This window comes from Hypomesus nipponensis, chromosome 4 (genome assembly GCF_054491055.1).
Source record: "Hypomesus nipponensis isolate SF chromosome 4, ASM5449105v1, whole genome shotgun sequence".
Classification (NCBI taxonomy): domain Eukaryota; kingdom Metazoa; phylum Chordata; class Actinopteri; order Osmeriformes; family Osmeridae; genus Hypomesus; species Hypomesus nipponensis.
In genome coordinates this window covers 14,363,017-14,382,066 of record NC_140364.1, presented here as the reverse complement: position 1 = coordinate 14,382,066, position 19,050 = coordinate 14,363,017, and the positions used below count along the sequence as shown (strand labels likewise).

The 19,050-nt window shown below is 48.4% G+C and overlaps 1 protein-coding gene across 2 annotated transcripts in view; it reads left to right on the top strand.

The window, feature by feature from the left end:
* Positions 1–5,919: 5,919 nt before the first annotated feature.
* LOC146295755 (sodium bicarbonate cotransporter 3-like) overlaps positions 5,920–19,050 on the top strand; it is a 42,029-nt gene continuing 28,898 nt past the window's right edge. The window contains exon 1 of one of the 2 annotated variants that reach the window (XM_084696866.1): positions 5,920–6,053. In XM_084696866.1, the coding sequence (XP_084552992.1) occupies positions 5,994–6,053 (60 nt within the window). In that variant the 5' untranslated portion in view covers positions 5,920–5,993. Of the gene's footprint in view, positions 6,054–13,500; positions 13,707–19,050 lie in introns of those variants that run through there. The other variant, XM_084696867.1, reaches the window with a different exon arrangement.

Here is a 19,050-nt window from a genome sequence, read left to right as displayed (position 1 = left end):
AAGAGAGCTAAAAATGTACCCCGCATGCTCTGTGTTTGCGTCAGCGAATCATGTTCCGGAGCTTCAGCCGAGGACAGCGTATCTGCTCCAACCTCCTACCCACCACGAAGCCTGAGAAGCCGCGAAGCATAGCAACAGCTATCTGTCCCTCTGGAAGCTTGACATATCAGTTAGCCAGGGGACCACCCGTGCACACAAACAGCCCACTTGTCACTGTTTTATCTTGAAGGAGAACCGTTTACAGTATCATGTTCGTCTCTATCTTGGGTGGTGTTGAATACTTGTTATAGCCTGTAGCCTTAGTGTCGTGGGACTTGGTTTACCAACTGAAATCGTGAATTTGTTTTGAGTTCCGTTCTTCTTGCAGACAGCATAGGAATGCGTCTTTTGTGGTCGTGGGCCTACTTAGGAACAATTGGCATGGTTTTGACGCAGCACCTTTGTTGAAAAGGTGTCAAACACAACGTGTGGTTGTGCCTGCATTTATTTATAAACCTCACACATAAAACGACGTGAGAGAGCGGTGAGGGAAAAAAAGGGAGGGGACCTAAAAACAGCGACGTTTGCTCTGTGGCGTTCATGCTACATCACAAGGCCAGCGTCCATCTTGTATCGAGACACATCCACGCCACACTTCAGTGTAGCCTATGCACTTCCCTAATCGTTCTATGTTCGTTTACTTAACGGATTTCTTCCAAGAAGAAAAAAAAATACAATGTGGAGCCCAGGGAGGCATGACAAGTGAAAACTCATAAAACAAGTCGATAGACTGGCTGTGCACCGTTCCCAAGCATTCATGCAAAAACGACAGTAATCAATAGACACCTCAACAGCATGCTCCGAAAAATCAAACCGCGTCGACCGGGAGAGGGGAACAATGGCGTGACACCGGCGACAGGCAGGAGAGGAAGCATCGACTCGAACTCTCAACAGCCTCTGTTGTTGACATTGGTGACCTAAAGTCGTTGGAACACACTGAAGTCTGTGCCTGTGTCAGTGAACATTATTTTTTTTATTTTTTTTACAGAAATCCATCCCCGACGGAGTTACAGCCGGTAGGGTAGACTTAGGCCTACGTAGTAGCCTATAACGTAATCATTTAGAGGAAGTTTTTTTTATCAACAGTGACATAGAGGGCGGGATAGTTGAACATGCGACTTCTTCATCTGCAGTCAGACATTCTAACCACTGAGCTATACCCAGGGCCGCCCATAAGGGGGGGAAGGGGGGAAAGCATTCTGGGGCCCACCCGTGGTGCCAGCAATAATCATGTTCGTTCTAAATATTTTAAGAAATTATAACCAATTTTATTTTGAACTGAAATACTCACCATTACTTAAAAAAACAAACATAAACATTGTATTGTTGCTTTAGTAAAATGTAGCCTGTTTCATAATCCTCTCCTAATGGTGAGTCGTTTTTTGTTTAGCGATGTCATTTATTGATCAAAGGTTAAGCTAATACTAATGTCAGAGTAGACTACATTTCGTTGCTATGATAGGACCTGTTCAGAAATCGGGATATCAGAGAAGAGAAACAGGAGAGAGCTAGCAAGGGCATTACCCCCAAATAAAAGTAATAAACATTTGTTTCCAGTCAACTTCGAAAGATGCTCCCAGCCAGACTGCAGAGACGAGCAGGAGTAGCCACGACGCTAGCCAAGAGGAAGCTAGTTTGAGCAAAGCTGACACTGAGAAAGTGCATGTTCTGCATTGCTCCTATTGCTCTGAGAATATTCTGCACTTTACCCTAACCACTTAACTGTGGTAAGAGGAGAAAGGTCCTTCAGTAAACTCAAAATCATAAAAATGCGCTCCACAATGAGCCAGGAGAGGCTCAATCACAATACTTGCCATTGAGTGTGAAATGGCCAAATAAATTGACTTCAAATAGCCTACATTATAAAAGACTTTGCATCCAGAAAGACAAAGAAGATGGCTGTATAACAGGCAGAGATGAAGGCAGGTAAATTGCATTTCATACGAGAAAATGTGGTGTGAGTGTAGCAGATCTCAGTGTGTCAAATTGTTATTTTTATGTGTGTGTGTGTGTGTGTGTCTGGCCCGGCGCCACACAAGTTGTTAAGGCCTCTCAGTTATATTCATTAAACTTTATGTTTAAGTTTTATGTATAAAGATGTATTTGTTTTGCTATAATGTAGCTCCCATCGCTGAGTAAGTCTCTCTCAGTTTACATATGTTTTATGTAGGAGAGAGAGAGCACACACGTGCATGCGTTAATATAAGTAAAGACCTATTAGGGGGGGCCCATTCACTGGACCTTTTCAGGGGCCTAGCCATTTCTAAGGGCAGCCCTGTATACCATTCCGGGTTTCGCTTATCCCCTGGTACTGACCCCTGGGTGCCGGTGTGGCGAAGACTAGCGTCTTCAGATGAGCGCCCGGGGCTATGTCGTCAGCTCCGCTGTCCAGTCACACACTATCACTGCTCTCACCACGTCAACACGGCCAAAGGCTGCCTGTTTCTGGGTCAGTGTGTTGTCTCTTCCCCTGGATGAAAAGTCACCGAAGGATGAAAAACATTAATAGCGGTTGTGAAGATTCTGTAAAGGATATTCACTCTTTGTGAACATACTTTGTGTTTAAAAATTTAACTGTCAAAGTTATCACGCAACTGATCTTTGCGTGATTACGGAGCATTTGGTTGGCTAGCATTCGGTACAATAGGGGAATGTAAGTGCTAAGCCATTCCTTGCAAAGCCTTGCAATATAATCTATAATTTTAAGAATAATTCTAACATAAATAAAAAAAACACTTCCATAAGAAAGAAATATGACATGCACTGTTGTTCATCGTCTTTCACACACCGCACGTTTTCCAGTTCAGGGTTCCAAACTGTTATTATCGCATCATCGTATCATCAGTTCTACAATCCTCCGCCTCAAGAAACCAAATATAAACATATAACCAGATAAGGAGACTCGATAAGGAGATGGTTTCCCCAGGCCTGTTTCCTGTTTAGGCCCCTCAGCAGCATGCAGGACCGAGCCTGCTCTTCTAGCTTTGGAGGGTGTGAGAGAGAACATGTTGATGCTAGCTACACTTTCAGTTACAAGGCGCCTGTTTCTGGTACAGGGTGTTAAGTGTTAGCAGAAGATGTGGAGGTGAAACGGCGGGGCGGTCAGGGAGGATGGGTGGATTGATGGGTGGGGGTGTCAGGGAGGATGGGTGGGTGGTAGTGTCAAGGGCTGCTGTCCTCCTCGGCCTCCACAACGCGAGGCCCAACTCGACGACGCGTCACTAATCTTGGAGCGCAAGGGAAGACAGCCAAGAGGAGGAAGAGGGTTTGTCTACCGTGCTGCACTTAACAGTGCATTGATTTCCAACCCTGATGTTTATTCCCAGGAGGGGTTGAAATGCCCCTCTTCTGGTTCCCCCCCCCCCCAGCTTTGGTCCCCTTGGCCCCCGCTTACCCCCTTGGCCCCCCTCGGCCCTCCTCTCCTGTGTCCATGTGGATGGATCAGGCAGGGGCAGACCTCCCTGCTCCCTCCTCCCTACCTTTCTCCCCTCCGCCAGGCAACCCTAGGGAGCGCAGTGAGGCTCTGGAGCCAGGGACCAGGGAGGAAGGAGCAGGGAGGAGGGAGCAGGGAGGAGGGAGCAGGGAGGAGGGAGCAGGGAGGAGGGAGCAGGGACCAGGGAGGAAGGAGCAGGGAGGAGGGAGCAGGGAGGAGGGAGCAGGGAGGAGGGAGCAGGGAGGAGGGAGCAGGGAGGAGGGAGCAGGGACCAGGGAGGAAGGAGCAGGGAGGAGGGAGCAGGGAGGAGGGAGCAGGGAGGAGGGAGCAGGGAGGAGGGAGCAGGGAGGAGGGAGCAGGGAGGAGGGAGCAGGGAGGAGGGAGCAGGGAGGAGGGGATGTCTGCAGGGGACCAGGTCAGGAGGCAGCTGAGTGGAAATGATCTGTGGTCAAAATCAATGCATTGGCACTTTGGATGAGCGCAGCGACAGATTTGGGAATGTCTCGTAACCCCCCTCCCTCCGCCCTGCTACCCCCCCCCCCCCTCCGCCCTTCTACCCCCACACTCCTCCCCCTCTCCCCCTCTCCCACCCACTCTCCCCCTTCTCCATCAGTGTCGCAAGAAAGCTTCACCACTGGAGAAAAACAACATCCACCATCCCTGTGGGGAGAAGGAGACTCTTTACGTCTCCACCGCCTCGGGCAGAAAACACGACACAGTGGTCAATATTCATCTCATGGCCGTCTCATCGAACACTCAAATATGTTCCCTCTTATCGAGTGCGACTGCCAAACATCCTCAACAATCAGACAATGCCTTGAGTGCCTGAACAGTCAGAGAAACCAGGCCTGACAGAGTGTATCACAAGACAAGTTTGCCCCTCTCGGTCTTTGTCATGCCAGCACTGGCAGATCCAAGGTGTGGCAGCTGCAACCCAGCAAGAAAGGTTTGCCAACCCTATCTACCCATGTCCTAGTATATAGATGTTAGTAGATTGTATTCAATAATATTAATATGATTATTATTGGCGTTAGTTAAACTACAATGTTATAATCATTGATGGTGGGATCAGGTCACACAACTCCTCCATGCCTTCATGCCACCCTAACTGCCCCCTTCTACCCCCTACAACTACACCCTGCCACCCCCTTGCCCCTAGAGCCCCCCCTGCTTGTCAGTTGTGTCTCAGCGAGAGAGGACCTGATTGGATTCTTCGCCACATCATGGTGCAACAGTCAACTTCTCACGAGCCGTCAGATCTGGCCGCTCAGGAACAGGCTGTGATCACGTGTGTCTATCAGAGGCTTCAGATGAACTCCCCACTTGCGTTCTGTGGGTGCTTGATTCCAGAGACGCACTCTAAGCGTTTCTCCGATTACTAATAGGCTCTCACTGTCTATAAGACTCGGGGTACAATTAAGAGGTGATAGTTTGATCTCCCACCTCACTGTGCTATTTCTGAGATGCAGTGTGATGAAGCCTTTTGGGGAGAGCTCTATTTAAAGGTAGGCTCCCATGAACTGTTAAAAGGCATATGTCTGTAGCCTGAACTTGCCTGTTTAATTCAGCACACTTCTGAGAAGTTCTGAGAGAATGTATTGACACTTGTGTAGTTGCACACAAATTGAATAAGGTGGCTTTGGTGAACAGTCTCTCTGAGTGTATATACATATAGACATATACATACATACATTTATTCATATATATATATATGAATATCAAAAATCTCTTCCAAGTTTTTATGACTGCTGTTATTGAACAGCATGGTGTTAAGGTGAAAGCAATGTATACTGTTGCTAATGCTTTGAAAACCAAGCAATACAGAGGTCTTACTATCTACACAGATAATATAAACGACTGTGCGATTACCAATTAGGATAAAAATGCATCTGGTTTTTGGTCCCATTTTAGTTCACACTTGAGTTAGTAGTGTTACCTTGTGAGTCTCCGTGGTCTGTTTTATGAAATGGTACTGTGCTGCCACTTGGCGGCTAGAATTAAACACGACAGCATATTTATCTTTGCATGCAACAAATTGTTAAATTTAAAGTCCCAAAAACGAACCATAATAATAGGCTACGTAGTGGTAGTTGTAAACGTAGTAGGTAGCTTACTTAAAAATACTTTAGAAAGATACACGTCTTTGAGGGACAAGGACTCAATAGAGACTATTCAGATCGCTAACAATGTACGGGAATGAATCAGTACAGTGACTAACACTGTACTTTCCTCTTGCTGTTCGGTAATTTACATTTCGGATACCGCGGGTGCCGGTTTGAAGACTCGCTGCTTTCACAAAGCCAGCTTCTTGAGACCACGTTTGCACCGCCCATTTGACGTGTAATTGGTTTGGTAAAAAAACGACTTAATTTCTAGTGATGCTCAACGCTGTCAATCAAGAAGTAGGCGTCTCCTAGTCGCACTGTTGCAAGGCACATCAAGTTCTTTCTTGGAAGTGCTACCCGCAACCTCTGCCACCAGTTTAAGTGAGCAAGACAGAGAAGTTGGAGTCACCGGTGAAATGGCCTGCACAATCCAGCACTCGGTCTCGCTGGAACAGAGTAGACCCCTTTTGAGTACAGTAAGTTGGACCAGGTAGATGTATTGTTCTTTGTATTCGCAATCTCGCTCTGTCAAGCCGGTGTCATCCTCCCTCACATTGGGATGGAGGTAGAGATGCTGACACCAACCTCGACTGGACATGCGGCGGGAAAACAACCGGTTAACGACATAGCGAGAGCCTCGAGACCTACGTTTTTTTTTTTTGCGAGTTGTTGCTTTTGGCAACGTGAACTTTGTGATGTATTAGTATGTTGTTTAGCTAGCCAGGGAGCTACTCGCGTACTCAACCTGTCTTTCTCGCCCGTGCATCATCACCGCTCCAGGTGACGGTCCATTCCCGTCAGGTACTACCGTACCGGAATCATCGACAACCAAACGATGACTTCTCGTTTTCAGTCATAGCAATTAACTTTTGTTGTCAGGCAGCGGATATATGAATGTTTATTATCGTTGTCGTTGGTAATCAGTAATCTCGCAGTCATTTTTATCGGCTTGTGCCACACTTCTTTTGCCTACACGGTGCTGTACGTATAAGTTAGCAAGCCTCTCTTAACTTACAGTTAAGGACAGGTGGGGCTTAGTTGCTGTAAATTTACATTGTTATCACAGTATTATCCAAACATACCACCATCATTGTGAGTCTACAGAAGTCTGAGCCTGCAGTAGGCCTAACCTACTTTTTTTTACCTCATAACATCAAAGTGTGGAGATGGATAACTCTGGCAGCCTGGACGAAATAAGACTCTAGTCCTCTTTCGGTCTGAAGAATGTTTTGGGAGTGCCTTGTGTGGTTATATACCCCTTGTCTAAAGTGCTTCCTGTTTGTTGGGTGTTATTTGGTTTTGGACTAGGTTAGTTACAGTAAATTAGCTAGCCGACAGAAAGTGACAACAGCAACAGTACGACCTACAAAGTACCGTTCTGACACAATGCTGGAGACTTCTGAGGTTGCCTACTAATTTCACAAAGTACAGTGGCAGTCTTTTTAAAGGGCAACGATCTTGTCCTTTGGGTAGAGAGAGTGCTTGTGTGTGCGTGTGTGGGTGTGTGAATGTGTGTTTGTGTGTGTGTGAGAGAGAGGGTATGTGATGTGTGTGTGTGAGTGGGTGGGTGGGTAGAAACCTGACCCTTGGTTTTTCAGCCCAGTGAGTTCCTTACATCCCTGCAGTGCATCCAGTCAGGGCCTAACTTCACTAGGACACAGTAACCCTCAGAAAAACAACTGCCTTAATAGGTCATGTTTAATAAAGGCTGCTTTCTCCGATGATGTCTTTGTACAAGAGCCCCCTCTCCTCTGGTCTGGAAGAAAGCTTGTTTGTTCTCCTGTCTGTGATGTCTATCCAGGACCTGGGAATCCTACTAAAGATACTCTGTTTTGCCTTTTCAGACAGTCACAGTTAGAGACAGACAGGAGATGTATGGGAGATAGAGAGGGAAAGACATGCTGAAATGTTCAGAGCCGGAATCGTACCCGGGCCGCTTCTTGTGGGCATCAGCCCGTGTGCTACCTGGAGTCCCAAACCACCTCCTCTGCAATGTGGTTCAGTCACTGGCTGTCTACCTTCAGAGCTGTCCCTAAATGCGCTGTCTACCTTCAGAGCTGTCCCTAAAGGGCTGTCTACCTTCAGAGCTGTCCCTAAAGGGGCTGTCTACCTTCAGAGCTGTCCCTAAAGGGGCTGTCTACCTTCAGAGCTGTCCCTAAAGGGGCTGTCTACCTTCAGAGCTGTCCCTAAAGGGGCTGTCTACCTTCAGAGCTGTCCCTCAAGGGGCTGTCTACCTTCAGAGCTGTCCCTAAAGTGGCTCTCCAGGAATGTAGTGATGTCATCAGGTCCCGGGGTCAGAAGCCCAATATAAACCGTCTCCTCGGCCATATTTAACGCTGCACGGTGACCTCTAACCTTCTTTGTGGTCCGCGTGATCCTACCCAAATGTATTTACGGCGTGTATGGTGAGCCGTATAAGACCAGGGTTGTGTGTACAGCCCGCTGCGTGTACAGTAAGCCTAACGGTATTAAGAGTGTTCACTCTGGTGTTGTTGTTCGGCCGTGTCGACGTGGAACAGCACCCCGGCGTTTCCCCAGGAAATGCGACGCTTTCCCACCAGGTCTTGTTGGTCTTCCAGCCTCCCTCCTTGGCTTCGCTGTGTTAGCCTGTGTGTGCTCTCCCATAAAGAGCCTGCAAGTTGGGGCAGGTCTGTCCCGCCTCAGGTCCCGGGGGGGGGGGACTGTACCTCCCGGTAGGAAGACAGAGAGGCACGGTACCTTTTAGGACTCGAGCGGATGCTTGTAACCAAAGCGTCGTGTATGAATAGTGCATGGGGCAGCTCACAGGATGAGTGCGTGTACCATCTGAGGTGAGGCCTTCTCGCGGTGGCTTGGGTTCAAATCCGGCAACAAACAGTTTCCCCAGTTAATTATTGTATTATAATCCCTGAAATGGAAACAAATATCCTGAGATGAAATATAAATAATACTTAGTAATTTCGGAAATAATACAATAGCTGACTCGACTACCCTGTACTTCCACACATGATCTGGAGCCTGATCTTCTTACTAAGCCTGATTATCAACAGCCAGGCCAGCTAGCCGATCCCAGAGCAACTGTAAGGTCTGAGACGCGCCAGGTCTTAGCACAGGAAACAGGCTCTCTGACCTTGTCTAGTTAAAGCAGTGAGTCTGGAGGAAGACATTGTCAACATGCTTGATGTTGAGTCACAGAGATCTTCCACTGTAGAGGTCTGTCAATGGCTTTATTCAGCTCTGTATTAAATCAAAGCTTAGGACAGAAATGGGGCCTTCCTGTGCAGGATACATGAGCCTTGTGATGATCTGTCAGAATTCAGCTAAAGGACAGTGTCCGCTGGCTCAATGGAGTGATTGTTTTCTTGCCGTCAAACAGTCCCAGAGTTTAGGTGGATTGTGCCCTGCCGAAGTACACTCTGTAGTCAGTTACAGGCTTTTATTAGCTTTGAAAGTGTTTTTCCACCCGTAGTGGGCATTAGGCTTACTACCAAGAATGTGAAAAATTGTCCTATTGTGTTCTCATTTTGGCTTTTCTTTTGTCTGGCCTTTGTTATTGACTTATGGAGAACAAATGCTCTAATTAGATTTCCTTCATGAGATATTAAATGGGGTGTTTGGACTATTATACTAGCCTGACGTTGTCATACTCATAATTCTAGTCAGAATATGTGTCTGATAACTCTCCGTTGGGCTGTGACTATGGGGCGTGTTTCAACCGAACTCTTTAAACAAAGGCCTCTTCGCTCAATTGGATAGACCTACAACTAATCAGAGCAACGTAATATGTTGTTTTTTGAAAACAAATTCAACCCAAGCGCTTTTTGGTGATGTGGTTGATTACGCTACTGTTGATCATCTGTCCATCATCGTATAGTGGGATTCAGGTGGCTGAGTGGGTAGAGCATCGGGCTAGTAATCTGAAGGTTGCCAGTTCGATTCCCGGCCGGTGCACATTGTGTCCTTGGGCAAGGCATGTCACCCTACTTGCCTCAGGGAGAATGTCCCTGTACTTACTGTAAGTCGCTCTGGATAAGAGCGTCTGCTAAATGACTAAATGTAAATGTATAAAGCCCGCCCTGACAATTTCATTGGTCCGCCCAGCTCCTGTTTGGACATACCCAAACGTGCCCCCCCAGACCCAACTTCCCGACCAAATTTTTTTGTGGGCGGGGATACGTTGGGCTGGCAGCCAGGCTACTATTATACAAAGCTAAGCGCTCTTAAATCTTTTAAGTTTTAAAAAGAGGCTGAGATTTGCGATGCGGTTTGGTCAAGTTAGGACAAGTGGGCTTTGACACAAAACGGATCAAACAACTTGGCGGCGGCTGTGGCTCAGGGGGTAGAGAGGGTTGTCTGTTAATCGCAAGGTTGGCGGTTCGATTCCCGACTCCTCCAGGCCATGTGCCGAAGTATCCTTGAGCAAGACTCTGAACCCCAAGTTGCTCCCGATGGGCAGGCCGGCACCTTGCATGGTAGCTCGCTGCCATTGGTATGTGTGAGTGTGAGTATGAATGGTTGAATGAGAGGCAAACATTGTAAAGCGCTTTGAGTGCCGCTAAGGAAGAAAAGCGCTATATAATGCAGTCCATTTACCATTTACTCTTCTGTCACTTTTATATTTGCCATTTTAGATATTTAGCATACTGTACAAATACTGCATCTAGAAAGTATCAAGGATCAGAAGAGCGTAGTTATTACAGTATTTCGAGTAGTCAAAGTCAAGGAACGCTCTTTAGAATATTTTCCAGGGATAGAGCAAAGCAACCACATCTCAGCAACCAAGGCACAACCGTAACGTCTCAGCTACAATATTACAGTTATGGTATCCGAACGTCAACGTCAAACAACCACCCCTGACATCCAGGAGCATGTGTGGTGCTCATCTCAGTTTCCCCAGGCTGGGGCTGTCTCTCCTGGGAGGATTAGCAGGGTGATCCACTTAAAGGGAGCCTGATGGCCCTCAATGTGGTGAATGGGAATCCTGGGCACTAATCCGTGAGGAGTAGCTGCCACTGCTGGGTTCTGGGGTTGCGTGTTGTCAGGAGTGAGGATCATGTCGCTGTGTGGGCTCTTGTTTAGCTTCTAGCTGGCTTCTCTCGGCTAGCCTCTGCTAGCTGACCTCTGCTAGCTGGCCTCTCCTAGCTCCTAGCTGGCTTCTCTCAGCTTGTCTCTGCTAGCTGACCTCTGCTAGCTAGCCTCTGCTAGCTGGCCTCTCCTAGCTCCTAGCTGGCTTCTCTCAGCTAGCCTCTGCTAGCTGGCCTCTGCTAGCTGGCCTCTGCTAGCTGGCCTCTGCTAGCTGGCCTCTGCTAGCTGGCCTCTGCTAGCTGGCCTCTGCTAGCTGGCCTCTGCTAGCTGACCTCTGCTAGCTAGCCTCTGCTAGCTGGCCTCTCCTAGCTCCTAGCTGGCTACTCTCAGCTAGCCTCTGCTAGCTGGCCTCTCCTAGCTGGCCTCTTCTAGCTGGCCTCTCCTAGCTAGGGTATCCAGCGCTCCCACAGGACACTAGCCTCACTGTCCATCACACTGAGCTAGAAGACCTTCTCCGGCCCCCTGTGTAGATGTGTCTGAGTAATCCGGTGCCCTGGTGCTAGTTTGGGATGGGTAATCCTGTTTAGGGTGACAGTGATGTCCCTGCATCCTGGCTCGCTCTCCTCCAGACCAATATTCAGAGAGACGTTCCTGAGACCTTCAAAACGATGTGCGGCTGTCGGAGTTGAGATCTTATTACTGCACTGTGGTTGGAATGTTATGTTGCACTGTGTCTGGTACCTGAGATGTGGTTACTCTGCACTGTGTCTGGTACCTGAGATGTGGTTACTTTGCACTGTGTCTGTTAAATTGACCACTAAAATACCAAAATAACTATGCACTTCTGATCCTTGATTTCCTGCTGTACTTTCAAAGTGGGCTACTAACTGTCTCACATTTTGAATGTCCTTTTGGATAAAAGCGTCTTCTAAATAAATAAAACAGAACCTGGCCCCTACTGCCCTGTCAATATGACTGCGTTTGTGTCAATATTACTGCGTTTGACTAATGAGGATCAATTGGTGGTCATTCCCAATCCAATCACCTCATCCATTAGTAACTAGGTAGCAGGTCATGGATGCTCCTCTCACAAAGATCACTGTGCCCTTACTTGACAGAACAACGAACATTGGAATATAGAACACAGTAACTCTCCTCTCTCAGACTCAGGAGTAGAACACTACGTTAGAATTCCACACTTCAGAACAGAACATAGAATTGACTTCAGAACGTAATTAGTTCTAGAACCGGACTGCCAGACTGCCTGCCTGGAGGTTCTGTTGGCTAATCTAATCTAATCACGGCTCTGATAAAACCCACCTGCAGATACCGGGGCTGCTCTTCAGCCCTCTTAAACTCTGCTAATCTGGTTAGATTCTGGATTAGCGTACCTGAGGGGATCGTTGTAAGGCGCATGCCCGACATGTGACTGACTGGAACTGGGGCCTCTTGTAAGACAACAAACTAATCTGACCGGAAGATTTCCTTTTAAACCTAGTTGCTAGTACAGTTGTTAAGCAGTTTGCCAGGATAATTGCAGTGGTCGTCTAAACTAGTGAATGCTTATAGAATCCTCAGTGCAGCAAAGCCTTTTTGCTGTTCAGCCACAGTTTCATGTGTGTCGATAAGAGCAGGGAGGATGTGAGACACAATCATGTGCAGTTTTTCCCACTAGAGGGCGCCCTTCTCCTCGGTGTGGACACAGCAAACGTACTGAGTTGGTTTGAGGATCTCTCTCATTTTTATTCTCCATGTGTGACAGTCGCTATCTTGTACCTGCAAAGGATAAGACAACTAGTACTAGTTTAGTTTACATACTAGTTTAGAGTCACAAATTAGGGCAAGGATAGCTCAAACAATAGCAGTAACGCCAGCATAAGTTCTAGAGCCAGTAAAGATAAGATTATAGACTGTAACAATGTAAAATATTATAAATATATAAGGTAGAAGTGCCGATGGATAGTGTATACAATTTTGCTGCTGTATATTGAATGGACAGGAAGTGTCTATAGCATTGAGGTGACCCCTGGCAATCCTCTTTCATTCTTTTTAATAATAATCTTTTACTAACTCATTTTAAAATACAATTATGTTAATGCCCCTGGAAGTGTTTGTAATGGGCCAGACAGAGGAGGTATTCAGCCTGTTAGTCGCGACCCGAGAGAGGATTACCAGGTGTTGACAAGGAGACACCAGGACATAGCGACCTTGAGAAGACGATAAAGATCACAGATGTGACAGAATCTTTAGAGGTGAAGGAACTTGATGAATGCATGGCTGCCTGTTCAGTCCCATTCTCTACAACCTTCTGAACATGCCCATGAATATCTATCCATATGTGTGGGAGGGTGGGGGGGAGGGAGGGGGTGTGTGTATTATTATATGGTATTTGGTGGGTGGGTGTGACCTGAATGTTTGGTGTGTGTCCTGTATGCATGTAGGGGAGTGTGTGTGCCTGTGTGTGTGTGTGTGTGTGTCTGTGACAGAAAGGTAGAGAGAAAGGTCTTGGCTAAAGACGAATGAAAAATTCATGGTGGCGGGGGATTGGCTGCTGAGACACAAGCAGGCTGATGGGGCAGGACTCTCTCTCTCTCTCTCTTCCTCTCTCTTCCTCTCTTCTCTCTCTCTCTCTCTCTCTCTCTCCCTCTCTATTTCCTCTCTCCCTTCCTCTCTTCTCTCTCTCTCCCTCTCTATTTCCTCTCTCCCTCCCTCTCTTCTCTCTCTATCCCTCTCTCTTTCCTCTCTCCCTCCTCTCTCTCCCTCCATCTGTCCCACTCCTTCCTCTTTCTCTCCCTTTTTCTGTATCTCTACCTCTCTGTCCCCCCCCCCACACACACACACACTCCTCCCCTCTCCCTCTCTCTCTCTCTTCATATAAACACAGCAGAGCAGAGAGACACATCCCAGTGTTCTGGAACCTCAGCCAGATCCCAGTCACACACGCTCACACACACACACGTACGTACGCTCCTGCACTCGTGTGAGCGTTTCTCTCTCTCTCACACACGCACATACAGACACCCGGAGCGGGGAGATAGCAGAGGGACAGAGAGCCGGCTAGCGTCTCAGCCGCTGATGGTTCTTCCCTGATGGAGTGTTACACCGAAGGAGAGCATGTTCGCACGGTAGGACATGTGTGTGTGTGCCTGCGTCCTGCTCGCGTGTGAATAGGAGTGGTCGAGGAAGTGGCAGCAACGAGGGAGGTAGGGAATCATAAAGGAGGGAGGGAGCTGGGGAGAGAGAAGGAGGTGGGGAGAGAGAAGGAGGGAGGAATGGGGAGGTGGGGAGAGGGAAGGAGGAATGGGGAGGAGGGAGCTGGGGAGAGAGAAGGAGGGAGGGAGGAATGGGGAGGAGGTAAGTGGGAGAGAGAGAAGGAGGGAGGAATGGGGAGGAGGGAGGTGGGGAGAGAGAGAAGGAGGGAGGGAGGAATGGGGAGGAGGGAGGTGGGGAGAGAGAAGGAGGGAGGAATGGGGAGGAGGGAGGTGGGGAGAGAGAGAAGGAGGGAGGAATGGGGAGGAGGGAGGTGGGGAGAGAGAAGGTGAGGACTAGACTGTTGACAAGGAAAACCCTTCTTCCTGCTGTTGGAGAGTGCTGAGGAAGGAGAGGAAACGATGTTCAGAGAGATATGGCTGCCTGGAGGGTGGAGAGAGACAGAGAGACAGAGAGAGAGGGGAAGAGAGAGAGAGAGGGGAAGAGAGAGAGAGAGAGAGAGAGAGAGAGAGAGAGAGAGAGAGAGAGAGAGAGAGAGAGAGAGAGAGAGAGAGAGAGAGAGAGAGAGAGACGGAGAGAGAGACGGAGAGAGAGACGGAGAGAGAGACGGAGAGAGAGACGGAGAGAGACACGGAGAGAGACACGGAGAGAGACACGGAGAGAGAGACGGAGAGAGAGACGGAGAGAGAGACAGAGAGGGGAAAATGGGGCATCAGAGATGAATGAATCAAAACAATAGAGAGGAAGCTGTAGTGGTAAAACATCTTATTTCCTGGGTGGGGAGTGGATCTGTCAGGCTGGGTGAAAGATACCACTGACAGGTTGCCCCAGAGGAGGACAGGAAGGGGGCGAGGAGAGGCGTGAGGGGGGTGGCCCCCTGGTATTACGGGGCAGGTGCACATAAAAGGAGAGGAAAATGTTTGTTGGAGGTGCGGGGCATGGCTTCCATCTGTTTCTCTGTTCCCTCCAAGCTGTCGGTGGTATTTGTGTCTTGGTCGTCTCAAGTCGTGTGGTGTGACACAGTCCCTCTCTCCCCCCCTCTCTGTCTCCCTCTCTCTCTGTCTCTCTCTGTCCCTCTCTGTCTCTCTCTCTGTCTCCCTCTCTCTCTGTCTCCCTCTCTCTTTGTCTCTCTCTCTCTCTGTCTCTCTCTCTCTGTCTCCCTCTCTCTTTGTCTCCCTCTCTCTCTGTCTCTCTCTGTCCCTCTGTCTCTCTCTCCCTCTCTGTTTCTCTGTCTCTCTCTGTCTCTCTGACAGTCTGTCTAACACTCCTATTTTCTTTCTCCCTCTCTCTGTAGATGTTTCTCTCACATGTACACATACACACAGTCTACTTCTCACATTCTCACACACGTTCTCTCTGTCTGGTACTCGTTGTCTCTCTTACACTCACATGTATGAGTACACGCAGCGTAACCAATCAGGCGTCTGGTGTTTGGAGCTGGAACGTGACCTGCTCTGGCCCGGGGCCCAGGAACCGGCCTGGAATAGAGGACACCTGGCTGGCTGGTTCACTGGCTGGCTGGTTTGCTGGCTGACTGACTGTCTGAGTTGCAGGATGGCTGGCTTGCTGGCTGGCTGGTTGGTTGATTGGCTGGCTGGTTCACTGGTTGGTTGACTGGTTCACTAGCTGACTGGTTCATTAGCTAACTGGTTGGTTGGCTGGCTGGTTGGTTCACTGTTGGTTGGCTGGTTCACTACTAGCTGACTGGTTCACTAGCTGACTGGTTGGCTGGCTGGTTCAGTAGCTGACTGGTTGGCAGGCTGACTGGTTGGTTGGTTGATTGGCTGGCTGGTTCACTGGTTGGCTGGCTGGTTCACTAGCTGACTGGTTCACTAGCTGACTGGTTGGTTGATTGGCTGGCTGGTTCAGTGGTTGGTTGGCTGGTTCACTAGCTGACTGGTTCACTAACTGACTTGTTGGTTGATTGGCTGGCTGGTTCAGTGGTTGGTTGGTTGGCTGGTTCACTAACTGACTGGTTAGTTGATTGGCTGGCTTGTTCACTAGCTGACTGGTTCACTAACTGACTGGTTGGTTGATTGGTTGGTTGGCTGGTTCACTTCTAGCTGACTGGTTCACTAGCTGACTGGTTCACTAGCTGATTGGTTGGTTGGCTGGTTCACTGGTTGGTTGGCTGGTTCACTAGCTGACTGGTTGGTTGGCTGGCTGGTTCACTGGTTGGTTGGCTGTCTGGCTAAGGACCATTATAGAGACCCTGTGCTGTGACTTGCCTGTATCTGGTGTCTGATTCTCACACAGCTGTCGGTCTGGTTTATGAATTATTCAGCCTGGTCCTCTGGGTGGAGCACAAAGAACCAAGCAGCTTACCCCTAGACTTAGTCAGCCAGCCAGTCAACCAGTCGGTCAGCCTGCTAATCAACCAGCCAACCAGTCAGCCAGTCAACCAGTCAACCAGGGTAAAAGTGATGCTGTGTGTAGACTAAAGGACATCTACAGGGAACTGGATCAAACTGGGTCAATGGATTGTTGCTTTTACACTAACCAGGAGCCTTAGACAGAACCAAACAGGGCTTGGGCTAGCTTGGTGTCTGGCATTCAGGCCCTATGGTGAGTGGTTTGTTGTGGTAGTGATAACAGTCTGTGTGTCAGGCTAGACAGGCAGACCAGGAGGAGGACGAGGGGAAGGGGGGAGAAGGGAGGTGAAGCATGGATGTTTTGTTTGCAATGGGAGGCTGCCAACCGCAGCTATGCCCCTAGACTCCCCTCCACACCTCTACCCCTCCACCTCCCCCTGCTGCCCTCCCTACCCCTCCAACTCACTCCAGCCCAGCTTACCACCCACCCCTCTAACAACCCCCCACACCTCTACTGCTCCACCCCTCCACAACCCACCCCAGCCAACCCCAGCACTTAGAGCAAGGCGGATGAGTTTAGCTGGGAACGACTTATCCCTCATCACAGTCCAGACATGCCTTCCACTCTGCTACATTTGTGTGTGTGTGAATGCAAATGTGTGTCTATTCGTGTGTGTGTGTGGGGGGGGGGCAGGAGCACAGTATGTTGGTCCTCCCGTCATCCCTCCCTGGTCCATGTGTTTAGGGTTCAGGCAGTTCGCTTACCAAGAGGTGACCCCCCTGTCACCACCCCCACTGATGTCACTTGCTGGTGTCACCGGAGTCAGGCACTCCCCCCCCCCCCCCCCCCCCCCCGTGTCCAGACCTGCCACAGCTGTGCATGACCAACCTGCTCTAGGGAGAGAGAGAGTGTGTGTGTTTGTGTATGAATGTCTGTGTGGGTGTGCCAGGGGGTATTTTACGGTGGTGCCTGGGGCAGGTTGCCTCATGCGTGGGGCAGGTTGGGACGGAGGAAAGGGAACCAGCCCCGACACGTGGACTTGCTGCTCCTCACCTGGCACCCGTGAAGATCAACACGTAAACAACCCTACATGTAAACAGGTCAGAGGAAGTGAGAGAGACATTAAGAAATACCGTAGCCAAGCTAGCAGCTAGCCATCTCAGTCAGCCAACTAGCCAGCCAACCAACCAGTAGGCCCAATTTCATTGGTTCACCCATGACTTACTGCTAGGAAGAAAACTGTGTGGTTCTGAAATATCTATTTCCTGACTCACCTCTGCCCCCCCCTCTCTCTTTACACAATCGACTAACTCAATCTCTCTTTTTCTTTCCCTCTTTCTTTTTCTCCCCTTTCTTCCCACTGCTCTCTCTCTCTCTCTCTCTCTCTCTCTCTCTGTGTCTCTCTCTCTCTCTTTCTCTTTCTCTCTCTTTCTTACTGTCCTTTTCTCTTTCTATCTCTTCTCTCCACCCTCTCTCTCATTATCATTCCCCCATCAAGACACCGCTGTCAGAGTGCAGAGCTTATTATCATGCAAATCCTCCAGCAGAGAAAGAGAAGGGGAGAGAGAGAGGGGGAGAGAGAGAGAGGGGGAGAGAGAGAGAGAGAGGGGGAGAGAGAGAGAGACAGAGAGACAGAGAAGGAGGGGAAGAGAGACAGGAGGGGGCAGAGAATGCGGAAGGGAGAGAAAAGGTGATAGAGAGGAGGGGAGAGAGGAGAACGGAGGGAAGGAGAAAGAAAATGAGATGGGGGAGAGGGAGACAGAGAAAGGGAGAGAGAGAGAGACAGAAAGGGGGAGGGGGAAGGAGAGAAAAGGAAAGATGTTATCATCTCATCTTTCAAGGTGGTATTTCACCAGAGGCAAGATCATGGTAATGTAATGCATGGACCAGAATCTCAATGTCATTACGGGACAGTTGTTTCTTGGTCGCACTACTTGACTGATCATATTGGCTGGTTCAGTTTGACAAACACGGTTATTAAACTAGCTCTGCGTGCTAAATGTTTACTGTATAGCTAGATACACTTTTGACAGGGAAGGAAGTATATTGATTCACAGATTTTTTTGGGAAAATATTTTTCCAACCTTTCTAACCGTTTCTATCACACAACACAAACGTTTCTAGTAAAAAAAGAAAAATTGAAACTTGAAAATTAAAACTAGAAACAACAAAAAAGTTTCTAGTTTTCCCCCAAAATCTATTTTTTCTTAAATATTTTTCTTGTTGCTAACTGCCTTGCTCCATAGTAGTTTCGTAGACTAGCTTAAGTTTGTTGTGCGTCGTAGCCAGGAATTGGAAAAAAAGCAGCGCAATGACAATAATATTGATCATGCCACTAAATACAGATTAAAACTAAAGTAACAAGCCTGGCTTGAAAATGTAAGAAGTAGAAAGTACAGATATTTGTGTACAAAATTTAAGGAGTGACAGTTAAAAGTTGTCTGAAAAATAAATAGTGAAGTAATGATACCAGAAAAATCTACTTGAATACAATAACAAAGTATTTGTACTTTGTTACTTCCTATCTCAGGTTCCTTGGAGAACAGGCCTACTGAAGACAGTGTGTGTGTGTGTGTGTGTGTTCAAGTGTGTGACAGGAAGAGAAAGAAAGAGAGGGAGTTAGAGATGGAGGTTTGTATGGCACAACAGAAAGTGGCTGTAGAAAGACCTTGATGTTTTTGTTATGGGCTGTGAGTGGGTTGTGATGAGAGCACAGGAAGTGAACTGTTTTGGGTGTTCATTGGCGGAGCTGCATCCTCTCATTGTGATTGGTCGCTATGCTCAGTAGGATGTGTTGGAGGTCAGACCGGATAGAACCTATCCTTCGACATCCTTGTCCATCCTTCCGTCCCTCCACCGCTGTGTCCCTCCATCACTCCCTTTCCTCCATCCTTAACAACCTAACCTATCACTCTACCTCTCCTTTCACTGCCCAGCAGCAAGCCT